Source organism: Camelus dromedarius, chromosome 2 (assembly GCF_036321535.1).
Source record: "Camelus dromedarius isolate mCamDro1 chromosome 2, mCamDro1.pat, whole genome shotgun sequence".
In the NCBI taxonomy this organism is placed as follows: Eukaryota; Metazoa; Chordata; class Mammalia; order Artiodactyla; family Camelidae; genus Camelus; species Camelus dromedarius.
In genome coordinates this window covers 30,895,834-30,909,545 of record NC_087437.1, presented here as the reverse complement: position 1 = coordinate 30,909,545, position 13,712 = coordinate 30,895,834, and the positions used below count along the sequence as shown (strand labels likewise).

Sequence of the window (13,712 nt, the reverse complement as noted above, 5' to 3'; positions counted from 1 at the left end):
TTAATGCCTATACTGTTATTTTAGTGAAGTTTCAAAAGGGGAAAAGAAACAGATTCATCTTTACTTCATTTTTAACTCTGTCTTCATTTTATATTCGCATCTTTTAGCAACAATTCCAATTAAATCAATAATATGTAGTTTATATCATTAAACTATTGACTTAATTTCACTCTATTGATTATGTCTTGTCTTTAAAAAGTATACAAGATATCCACAAATGTAAATGCAGTTAAGGCTTAAAAAGTTTACTAGTGGCCCTAAAAAAAGTGACTTATAGACGCTTCACTCCTTTTCTCTATATAAGCTCTTTTATCTGTAAAATAATCTGTACATCTGTATCTGTAACAGGAAAGTTTGGATATTCTCATGCACAGATATTATGGGTGGGAAAACATAATTTAAAAAAGAATGAATAGAAAGAACAGAATGGTAGCTAGAAAATGGTAACTTGTTGATCCATATAAAACATTAGGAGTAATCAACAGTTTTAAAATTTACACTGGAACCCCTCTTGAACCAGAATTGTAATGTAAAATTAAGAAACATTTTCAACCATAAGCTTATTGGGAAAACTGTACTTGGTTAAGGTAATGCACTTACTTAAACCATAGGCTAGATTTGATTTAATAAGCCCTGACACGTAAACTAACTTTTCTGGAGTTCATCAATACCTTTCACTTGAATTCCAAGCTTTTTGAGGGCCTCTTCTACAGACTGACTTTCTCGTTTTCTCATAAATCCATTATCAATGTGCACAGCAATGACCTGATCTTGGTTCAAAGCACGATTCAACAAAGCTGTACAAACTGTTGAGTCTACTCCACCACTGAGTAAAACCTAAAAGGTGAAATGAAAAGAAAAACTGAGTAGAATAAGGAAAAAGATGACAAAAGCTATCATCTTAAATCACTACCTAAAAAACACTGTTATCAAAGGTAGGTACGGTAACTGGAAAAGCGCTCTGAAAGTGCAACTCACAAAGCACATGATCACGCAGCCAACATTTAAGGGCTATGTTGAGGAAGCCAATTCTGAGTTCCAACATTATTGACAAAAATTTAGACTTACAGGTGTAAATCGCTTACCAAAACTTTTGATGTACCCACTCTCTCTTTGATCTCTCGAATGCACTCAAGTTCTCTGTTCTGCACAGTGAAGGTCCCACTGCACCCAGCTATATCATAGAGGAAATTCTTCAGTATTACTTTCCCATTTTCTGTAAGGCCAACTTCAGGGTGGAACTGTGCTCCATATAATTTTTTAGACTCATTTGCTATACCTTTATAGAGAAAAATAACAAATTAATTTTTTTTCGCATTGAAAGGACTCAGCCATCGCTTCTCGGCCTTTTGGCTAAGATCAAGTGTGAAAGGACTCAGCCAGTACCCACAGTAATTCCTCACAATTTCTTCCCCTATAAATGTGAAAACTGACACAAATTAGTCAACTTTTAGCTATAAGGGGAAAAAAACACAATACAAAGAAAGTCTACATTGTCATGATCTATCTTTATAAAAGTCTTTCTTTATGTAGTAATTAATGAACAGTATATATATGACAGTAAGAAAAGTTCTACAGAGATTATTTCATAGCACCCTCACTTCTCCACCCAGGTTACTGCAATTGTCTTGTCTATTTAATGCACTGATACTCAATTTTGGTTCTCAGTCCCATATGCTTCTCACATGCAATGTGCAGCTACCAATTTTCTATATTATAAGATCCTGAAACATTAAACCTATCAGAATAATCTAGTGTGTTTCTTCCTCAGATATTATTAACCACAAATATAACTTCAGGGACTTGATTAATGTTTCTGACAAATTATTATCTATAAAGCAGCAGATGTTAGGCTAGATGTTTTTACATACAGCCCCTGTTTATGGCTCTGAGATATCAAGAAACTTGCCTGAATTCCCAGCTAGTTAAGTAGTAAAATCAGGCCTGCCAGACTCCCAAACTTATACTCATCGTACTCTATCAGGGAACCTCACACTTTCTTTACTCAGCTTCTAGGACACCACTCTCTTGGTTCATTTCTTATCCCTTCTGAATCTTCTTTGCTAGCTCTTCATCTTATCCATCTCTACACATGAAAGTCACCAAGTACTCAGCCCTTACATCTCTTCTCAAAACACTTTGAGTGATCCCAAACTCTCATGACCTTAAATTCTGTCCATATGTTGGTATACCCCCCAATTTATTTCTCTAGCCCAGTTTTCTCTTCTACTGTCTTGACTCAAATATACAACTGCCTATTCATACCTTCATTTCAATGTTCAATAAGGCATCTAGAACCTCATAAGCTAGCTCAAACTCTTGCATTCCCTCCCATCAGATAAACAGAAATTCCATCCTTCTGATTGTTTAGGCTGAGAAATTTGGAAGTTAAAACTCAACTGTCTACTCTCTCTTTCCCACACCACATGCAATCCAACAGCAGATCCTTTGCCTCTGCCTTCAAAACATATCAGAATCAATAATCAAACACCTCCCCAAAACTGGCAGGACCAGATGGCTTTACCAGTGAACTCTACCAAACATTTAAAGAAATAATACCAACTCTTATCCAACTCTTCCAAAAAAATAAGAAAGACAAGAACACTTCCAAACTCATTCTATGATGCAAGCAATACTCTGATATCAAAGCCAGACAAGAAAAGATGACAAGAAAAGAAAATCACAGGCCAATTATCTCTGATAAATATAGTTGTAAAAAGTCCTCAACAAAGTATTAGCAAACCAAATACAATATATTAAAAGGATCACATGACATAATCAAGTGGGATTTATTCCAGGGATGCAGAGATGGTTCAACATCTGCCAATCAAGTGATACACCACATTAACAAAATGAAGGATAAAAGTAATATGGTCATTTCAACAGATGCAGAAAGAGCAACAGATAAAATTCAACACCCATACATGACACAAACTCTCAACAAACTGGAGACAGAAGGAATGTACCTCAACATAATGAAGGCCATATACAACAAGCCCACAATTAACATCACACTCAATGGTGAAAAGCCTTTCCTCTAAGATCAGGAACAAGACAAGGATGCCCACTCTGGTCACTTTCATTCAACATAGTACTGGAAATCCTACCCAGACCAATCAGTTATGGAAAAGAAATAAAAGTGATCCAAACTGGAAATGAAGAAGTAAAACTGTCTATTTGTCTCTATTTGCAGATGATGTGACATTATATCTAGAAAACCCTAAAGACTCCACCAAAACACTATTATTACTAATAAATTATTTTAGCAAAGTTGCAGGATAGAAAAATCAACATATAGAAATCAACTGTGTATGCACCAACAACAAACTATCAGAAGGAGAAATAAGAAAACATTCCCATCAACAAAATTAAAAAGAATAAAACAGGAATAAATTTAACCAAAAAGGAGAAAAATCTGTACACGGAACACTCTAATACCTTGATGAAAGAAACTGGAGGCATAAATAAAAAGATATTTCATGTCCAAGGATTAGAATTAATATTGTTAAAATGTAAATTCTATCCAAAGTAATCTACAGATTCAATTCGATCTCTATCCAAATTCCAATAACTTTTTTCACAATAGAAAAAACAATCCCAAAATGTGTATGGAATCGCAAAAGATCCCAAATAGCTAAATCAATCTTGAGAAAGAATAATAAATCTGGAAGCATCACATTTCAAAGTATACTACAAAGGTTGCGTCATCAAAACAGTATGGTATTGGGATAAAAACAGACCTATGGAACAGAATCAAAGGCCCAAAAATAAACCCACAGACATACAGTCAATTTATGACAAAGGAGCCAAGAATACATAATGAGCAAAGGATAGTCCCTTCAATAAATGGTGTTGGGAAAACTGGATAGCCACATGTAACAGAATGAAACTGGATCCCTGTCTTAAACCATACACAAAATTCAATTCAAAATGCATCACAGACTTTAATATGAAACCTGAAATCATAAAATTCCTAGAAAAAAACATAGGGGCAAAGTTCCTTGACAATGACCTTGGTAATGGTTTTTTGGATTTGACACCAAAAGAAAAGGCAACAAAAGCAAAAATAAACAAATCAGACCACCTCAAACTAAAAAGTCTTTGCACAGCAAAAACTATCAACAAAACAAAAAGACAACCTATGAAATGAGAGAAAATACTTGCAAACTATCCAGTAAGAAGTTAATACCTAAAACATACAAAGAATTCACACAATTCAATAGCAAAAAAAAAAACCAAATAACCCAAATAAAAAGTGGGCAAAGGATCTGAATAGACATTTTTCCAAAGAAGGCCTACAAATGGCCAACAGGTACATAAAAAGGTCCTCAACACCACTAATCATCAAGGAAATGCAAATCAAGCCCACAATGACATATCACCTCACACCTGTTAGGATGTCTATTATAAAAAAGACAACATACCAAATGCTGGCAAAGATACGGAGGAAAGTGAATCCTTGTAGACTGTTGGTAGAAATGTATACTGTAAACTGGCAGAGCCACTATGAAAAACAATATGGAGATTCCACAAAAAATTAAAAATAGAACTACCATATGATCCAACAATCCCACTACTAGATATATATCCAAAGGAAATAAAGCGAAATCTCAAAGAAATATCTGTATGTTCACTGTAGCATTATTCACAATGGCCAAGGTGTAGAAACATACTAAGTGTTCACTGACAGATGAATGGATAAAGAAAATGTGATAGACAGACAGACAAACAGACAGAATACACACACACACACTCTGGAATAGTACACAGCCTCAAAAAAGGAAATCCTGTCATTTGCAACAACATGGATGAACCTAGAGAGCTATAAACTAAGTAAGCCAGACAGAGAAAGACAAACAATGCATGATATCACTTAGTAGAATCTTTAAAAAAAAAAAAAAAAAAGCTGAATTCTAAACAGAAAATGGAAAAGTGGCAGCCAGGGGTTGGGGGATGGAGTGAATACAAAGAGGTTGGTAAAAGGGTACAAACTCTCAGAAGATAAAGTCTGAGGATCTAATGTATAATATGGTGACTATAGCTGATAACACTGTATTAGATGATGGAAACTTGCTAAGCCAGTAGAACTTAAATGTTCTCACCAAAAAAAAAAAGAAAGAAAGAAAAAGAAAAGGAAATACAATTGACCCTTGAAAAATGAAAAATGTGGGGCTTAGGGGTCCCTAACCTTAGTGCAAACAAAAACCTACATACAACTTTACTGTTGGCCTTCTGTACCCACAATTTCAACCAACCACAGATTACACAGTACTGTGATTTAGTGAAAAAAATCCACATATAAATTGACCCACACAGTTAAAGCCTGTGCTGTGTAAGGATCAGCCATATGTGATGTGATGGATGGGTTAGATTAACTCAGTGGGGGAAAATCCTTTCACAATGTATATGTACATCAAATCATCACACTGTACACTTTAAATATCTTATAATTTTGTCAATTATAATTCAATAAAGCAGGAAAAGTTAAATTTTTTTTAAATGTTAGGAGAAAAAAAACCACCAACCCAGAAGTCTGTGCCCTGAGACATTATCCTTCAAAAGTACTGGAAAAATAAAAGATTTTCTCAAACAAAAATTGAGGCAATTTGTTGCCAGTAGACTGTCTTGCAAGAAATGTTAAAAGAAGTTCTTTAGAGAGAAGAAAAATGATAAAGATCAAAAACTTGGATCTACCTAAAAAAAGGAACATCAAAAAAGGAATGTAGGCAAAATAAAACCTTTTCCTTCCTAATAGATTTAACAGATAAGTTCATTCGAAATAATAGCAACAATGTATAGTTATGTATGCTTATATATACAGATAATCTTATTCATGCTTACTTCTAAGTGACATGAATGACAGCAATGTAAAGGGAATAAGAGGGAAGAATTAGTTTTATTTTGTTATTATAAGGTACACTACCTGTGAAGTGGTGTAACATTATTTGAAAGTGAACCTGGGTTAGTTGTAAATGTATATTGTAAAATCTAGGGCAACTTTTTCTGAGAAAAGTAAAAAAAAAAAAAAAAAAAGAAGTATAACTTACATGTTATGAAAAAAGAAAATGGAATCATACAAAATGCTCAATTAAAACCATAAAAGGCAGAAAAAGAACAGAAAAACAAAATAGGAACAAAGAACAAAAACAACAAATATAAGACAGTAACAGATAAGAAAGATATTAATCCAATCTTATCAACAATCACTTTAAACACCAATGGTCTAAATGCACCAATAAAATACAGAGATTGTTACCGTGGATCAAGAAGCAAAACCTAAATATGTATTGTCTACGAGAAATGCACTTTAAATATAAGAACACATACAGATTAAAAGACAATAGACAGAAAAAAGTATTATCATGGTAACACTAATTATAAGACAGCATGAGTAGCTATATTAATATCAGAGCAGACTTCAGCCAAGAAAAGTTATCAAGAATAGAGGCATATATACATATATATGTAAATATAAAGGAGTCGTCCATTCTCAAAGAAGAGATGAATCCATTACTGTATTACAAAAAAAAAACTAAACACCAATATCTTTCATAAACACAGATGTAAAAATCCTCCCCAAAAATGAAACTAACAATGTATAAAAAGAATTATACACCATGACCAAGCAGGATTTATCCCAGCAAGGCTAGTTCAACATTCAAAAATCAGTTAATGTAATCCATCACATCAGTAGGCTAAAAGAAACATTACATGATCATATCAACAGACGCAGAAAAAGCATCTGAAAAATATCCGAACACCCACTAATGATTAAAAACTCTCCACAGATTAGGAATAGAGGGGAACTTCTCCAACTAATGAAGAGTATCTTTTAAAAAACCTACAGCTAAACATCATACCTAACCATAGAAACTCAAAACTTTCCCACTAAGATCAAAAACGAAGCAAGCATGTTCCCTCTCACCACCGCTTTTCAACATACTAGAAGTCCTAGCTAATACAATAGGAGAAGAAAAGGAAATGAAAGATATACAGAATGGGAAAAAAGAAATAAAACAGACTTTGTTCACAGATGACATGATCGTCTACATATAAAATTTGAAAAAATCAACCAAAAACACTTGGAATCAGTAAGTGATTACAATTACATAAAAGTTCACTGCTTTCCCATGTACCAGCAATGAAAAAGTGGAATTTAAAATTAAAAATACAATTCAATTAATATTAGCACCTCCCCCCCAAAATGAAATACTTAGGTATCAGTCTAACAAAATATGTAAAATATCTGTATGAGAATTCAATCACCCCTGAGCACTTGCACCTCCACCACCCGGTTCCTTGCACATAGTCTCCTTTCCTGATTACTGTAATATATAATAGACTTCTAGCTGGTCTCTCTGCTTCTACATTTAACTCTGTCTCTTTTTTCCTCACTATAACCAGGGTAATCCTGAAATCAGATCATGTCTCTCCCTCCTTTGTTCAAAACTCCACCTTACTATGAGTAAAGCCAACATTTTCACAATGGCCTCAAAGGTCATGTTCTAACTTTCAAAACCTCTCTGACCTCAACTACCACACTCCCCTATGCTTACTCTGCTCTAACCACACGGTTTCCCTGCTGCTCCTCAAACATGGTCCCATTCCAGGAGCTTTGTACTGCCATATACTCTTTCCCCAAATATCCAGAGAGATCAGCACTTACTTCCTCCATGTCCAATATCATCTAATAGAAACACCTTCTCAGAATATCCTATATAAAAGAGTAACTCAACCCTAATCATACATTTCACAACACTCCTCTCTTCTGTTTTTTCAATGAACTTCAACATTGTCTAACATCTGACATTCTGCATTTATCTGTGTACTGTCAGACCCATCCATAACCCACCCCTGCCCTCACCAACTAGCACATTAAACAGAGATTTTTGTCCATTTTGTTCATTGGCACCCGGAACTTTGCCTGGCATATGTGGGTACGCAAATATTTGCTGAGTGAATAAAAATAAATAAACCTACCTACCACTTTTGATCTTTCATATGAAATTAAAACCTGACAACATGAAAACCATTCTTGATAATTTTGATGCTAATATATTAGTCTATCATTGAATTGCAGGCAAATTACTCAATTCAATTTATCCACAAATCTTTTTTCCAATTTTTCAGGTGTGGCATTTCAAACAAGAACTTCACTGATAAACTCACTTTTTTATTTTACTGATATCCAGGATTACTGGTGATTATTTATGTTACAATTATTCAAGCAAGCAAGGGAAAAATCAGAAACTGTCAGAAAATCAACTCCTTTTCCTCAAAAAAAAAAAAAAAAAAAAAAAAAAGAGAGAGAGAGAGAGAACAAAAAATGGTTTAGAACGTGAGTTGGCAAACTTCCTACAAAGGGCCAGATAGTATAAATTTTAAGCTTGGTGGGACACATACATACAAGTCCCTGTCTTTTATTACTACCTTTTAATAAGGTAAAAATCATTCTTAGTTCCTGGAAATAAACAAAAACAGACTACAGATAGATCTGACTCACAGGTAACAGTCTAACAACCCTGGTTCAGAGAAATGTCCTGAATGCTTAGTCTGGTATATACATGCCTATATATACCTAAGAAAGTCATTAAAGGGGGGGGGGGCAATTATGAATATAGCATGCTAGAAAGACAGTTCTCAAATTTTTCCTGAGTTGTAATAGCTGTATTTTATATCTGAAAAACATATCAGAATAAACATTTTTAAAAGTATTTTATAGCAAACTAGTGACTTCTAAATAATCCTTCTAATATTAAATAAATACCTTTCGTAAATTAATGGTTGACCTCATGACATTTACATTATCTTTACAAAATAAGAAACATCAAAAACTGTACCTCATACAGAAACATAGCTTAGACTCTTCAGATAAACTTTTAAAAATTAAATTTGCAAAAGTTTTAGAATTTTCACCTGCCACAATGTTCCCAGAACGTGCCACAACCTTGAATCCATCAGCTACTTTGTCTACACTATCTCCATGGGTAAGCAAAACAATTTCTTCCTTCTGAAGGCCCCTAAACACATAAAAAATAAAACACAATACACAAATAGCTTAATTATAAGACAAGATTAATGGAATATTTTGCTTTGTTTCTAGCTTTATTGAGATATAAATGACATACAACATTATGTAAATATGCAATGTGATGATTTGATATATATAATGTAAAATGATTACCACAATAAAGGTTAGTTAACACATCCACCACCTCACATAGTTAGCATTTTTTGTGTGTGGTGGGAACATTTAAGATCTACTCTCTTAGCAACTTTCAAGTGTACAAATACAGTATTGTTAACTGCAGCCAACACATTGTACATTAGATTCCTAGAACTTATTCTTCTTATAATTAGAAGTTTTGGGCTTTAGAAATACTAGCTTGTTCTATGTATAAATCAAGAAAATAGAGAAAGTATGTAACAGTGCAACACTGATAGAATTTGTTTATTCTGTCCATTATAAAACCTATAATAATATGAAATCTCAAAAAAAGACAATCCATAAAAACTGAAAACTGAAACATATAAAGTTGGTGGTATAACCATACACATAGAAAAAGTTTCAAGAGGCCATAAAATTAATAATTTCAAAATTACATCTCTGTTGGGATTTATCTTAAGAACAGCCATCATTAATGGCATAGTTTAAAACGGATGTAAGTAACATCAAATGCAACTGTGTGAACTTTCTTTGGACTCAGATTCAAACCAATCAACCATAAAAAGGTATTTTCTACATTATGAAAAAGTCTGAACAAGAACTTGGTATCAAATAAGATTAAGAAATTAAAAATTAAAAATAAAACAAGAAGATAAAGTACATTAAAGACAAAAGGATATTTTGGGGTGGTTATTATCATTACCATTGTTAGGAAGGATTAGTGTAGGTTGTAACTGAGTACCAGAATTTTACAATTAGAAACACAGAAAAACTTTAAATCTTAGCCAGATCTTTACATTTAAAGCCTCTTGTAGTATCACATACCACCAGCAAGATTCCTGAAGCAGTTCTCACAAGCAGTCACTTGAAATACAGCTGAATGCAAGCAACACTTCTCCATTATGAAGTAGAAAAAGCATCGGATATCAAAATGTATTTTGGGAATGAGTAGCTTCAGTTCATAAAATTATTTTGAGCAACTTTTGCTTTTTTATTAATATTCCTTTGAAAAATGAGAATCTTTGAACACAGATACTTTTATCTTTGCTCCTTCTAATATTGAAGAAGAGCCAGCCACAGCCAATTTTGTGTAAAAACTGGGATCATATCTCCATTTCAAATAAAAACAAATTCTTAACTTGGACTTTAAAATTTCTGATATGTCTAATTTGGAGAAAACTATTCACTAAAAATTAACTTCGGCACAACTCAATAGAGCCTTAAGAATATCTGTAAATAAACAAATCTGTAACTAATAATAATTAGCACAGCTATAAGAAATGAAAATAAAAACTACATGTGCTCAGTCGTTGATATCAGCCTGCATTTTACAGATTTAATACAGTTAGGGGGAAATGTGATTTTTAAATAAAAATGAAATTTAGGTTAAAAAAAAAAAGTAACTCCACCAATACACCAGTACACCTAAATGGGCAATACTCAAAACATGGGAAAACCCAGAAAAGGAAAGCAAGTGACCAAAGCTTAAGTTTTCTAGTCTTTGAGAAAACTGAATGAAAACTCAGCCTTTTTATTTTTTTAAGTAAAGAAAATAAATGACTGTAAGAAGCTACTGAACAGCTCATTCACCAATTTTTAAATATATTAAAGCTACTGCACCTAATCGATTATCACCTAGCAATAAAAGCAATTAATGCACTTGCTGTATTTAAAAGAGAATATATCAGGTACAGTTATGCTCAGGTACAGTAGAGAAAGTGAAGAAGAGAGAAATAAAACACATGTTTAGTAATGAGTCCAGCAAATGGGTACCTTGCTAAGTACCGAGAGCAAGAACATGGAACAGAGGCAGAGGTACACAAGTGCAGGACAGTTTAACTTCCAGCTGCCACATGTGTCACTGTAATGTTTAGAACCACAATTCACAGGAGTGAAAAGGGAAAAACTACAAATGCTGGCATCACAATACGTAATCCCAAATGGGGGTCCAAGAAAGTAGTGCTTTTAAATTATATCATTAAGTGCTTTTCTTATTCTTTATTAGTATCACCATCCTCTGCCATCTTGACACTCAATTGGAAGACAAATATGACAATTAACACCTTTGGCCACTACTGTAGCCTTAATTTTGTCTCAGAACTACAGAATCTCCAATTTTGAAGAATAACATTCCCAGCTTTAAGTTAATCTACTAACATTCTTATTTATTAAAAATATCTGTAATACCTGAATAATGAGCATGTGTTATCCACACTAACACTGAAGACTCCATCTTCTCTAACACTTTTTTTGTGCACAGTACCTCCAAATACCTTATTCATCATCTGTTCCAAAAGAAAATAAATTGATGTTAATATAAATCATAAGAAAATTATCCAATTTATTTTGCTAATTTAATCATTTATATTTCTTGTTTTTAGAATAGCTGTTATTTTTGTGCCCAAAAAATAAAGGAAGTTTGTGAAATGTAGATAACTTGGAATTATTATATATAATTATACAGTTCTTAAAAGGCCTAGTTACAAAACAAAACTAGATTAGAAATTTGACCTGAGGTTAATTTCTATTAAACACTGGCAAATTTTCCACTTAATGTACTTTAAATTAATTCATCTGTTTAAAATAAAGATTTCTTTAATACTTACATCTGAGTTTAATTTAAAAGCATTTTAAAAGGTACTCTGAGCTTAGAAAGTACCTAAGTTGGTATTAAAACTAGGCAGATATAAATTCCTCCAAGCTTTGGCCCCAAAGGAATAGTCTGCAGAAAGCTGTGCTGTGGAGATAGGATATTAAAGCCAAAAGATGGGCAACAGAGAAAAGAGGTCAAGACAATTCACAAACAAATGAATCCATAATTACTATATTTATTTGGCTATTCTTATCATGGAAGAAAATTCTGAGTTGAAAAGAACTTGCTTCTGACACTAGAAAAAGCAAAATACTGTAACATGTCAATTAATAATAATACTATTTAACTCAGGGAATACTTTCCTAGCCAACTCAATTTCCAGATGATGTAGTTAAATAAGACACATTGTCAAAAATTATCTCAATTAGAAAATAATTTTGATTACGGGAACCAGGGATAACTTTTCTTAAATGTATTTATTTATATTGTCACCTCCTCAGTAAATAGATCTTACTGAATAAATCATTCTTTGATAAATGAGAAATCATCATGTTACTGGCTCAGTAAGATCTTTCTTACTTAATAATCACACTCATCTGATAAGCCTATAGTGCACTGTTTGAAAATGAAGGAAGCAGAAAAGGTATCAAAGTAGCCAAAACAGATTTCCAAACATTTAACTCATAGAAGACCGGCGTATATGAAGACTTCAATTAGTCTCTATTTAGTCTTGCTTTTGATACGACTCCAAGGAACATATACTTATTTTTTCCTTCCAGTTCTATTGAGATATTATAAAAGTTTAAGGTGTACAGCATAATGATTTGACCTTCATACGTCATGAAATGATTACCATGATAAGTTTAGTGAACATCCATCACCTCATATAGTTATGAAATTTTTAAAAAACAGAAAAAATATTTATCCTTCTGACAAGAACTCTTAGGATTTATTCTCTTAGCTTTTATATATAACATACAGCAGTGTTAACTGTATTTATACATGTTGTAGATTACATCTCTAGTACACATTTATCTTAAACCAGAAGTATGTACCTTTTGATTGCCTTCATCCAATTCCCCCTCTCCCTATACCCTGGGTCCAGGTAACCACAAATCTGATCTCTTTTCTGAGTTACTTTTTGAAGTATAATTGACCTACAAGACTGTATTAGTTCCTGTTACACAACACCCTGATTCAGTATTTCTAAACATTTCAAGGTCATCACCACAGTAAGTCTCATGACCATCCATCAGCATACTACCTAAGAATTGACTATTTTTCTCACTGTACACTTCATACTCGTGACTTTTGCATCTGAAAGTTTGTACCTCTTAATTTACCTCACTTATTTCTCTCCTCTTCCCATCCTCTCCCCTCTGGCAAACACTTGCTTCTTCTCTGTAATAACTCTGTTTCTGCTTTGTTATGTTTGTTCATTTGTTTTGTTTTTTAGATTCCACATATCAATCTGATTCTGTCAGACTTATTAGCATAATACCCTCTAGGTCCATCCATGTTATGGCAAATGGCAAATGGCAGACTGCAATCTTTTTTATGACTGACTAACATTCCTCCGTGTGTTTGTGTGTGTGTGTGACATCTTATTTATCCACTCATCCGTTGATGGGCACTTAGGTTGCTTGGCTACTAATAATAATAGTAAATAATGCTACAATAAACATAAAGGTACACGTTTTCTAATTAGTATTTTTGTTTTCTTCAGATAAATATCCAGCAGCACACCCTGCTCTAGTCACCAGAGCTATATGTTCTAGGGGTGCCCCTGAAGTGGGTTGTACATGCTCTTCTGTTGTGGTGAGCTGACTACTGTGTGCAGTCGGGCAGGCATGGCTCGTCCCCAGTCCTGTTGGTTGTTGCCAGGCCTTGCCCTGCATAGAGGCTGCTGGTGGGCAGGGACAGATATGAGGCAGCTGATTGCAGAGCCCCGGA

The 13,712-nt window shown here is 33.5% G+C and overlaps 1 protein-coding gene across 3 annotated transcripts in view; it reads right to left on the bottom strand.

Annotated features, from left to right (window-relative positions):
- The window catches only part of GMPS (guanine monophosphate synthase), a 56,673-nt gene that overhangs the window by 16,134 nt on the left and 26,827 nt on the right, over window positions 1-13,712 (bottom strand). For all 3 annotated transcript variants that reach the window (XM_031449601.2, XM_031449605.2, XM_064492205.1), the window contains exons 4-7: window positions 11,354-11,451; window positions 8,917-9,020; window positions 1,086-1,279; window positions 672-837 (exon numbers count right to left, since the gene is read on the bottom strand). In XM_031449601.2, the coding sequence (XP_031305461.2) occupies window positions 672-837; window positions 1,086-1,279; window positions 8,917-9,020; window positions 11,354-11,451 (562 nt within the window). The remainder of the gene's footprint in view (window positions 1-671; window positions 838-1,085; window positions 1,280-8,916; window positions 9,021-11,353; window positions 11,452-13,712) is intronic.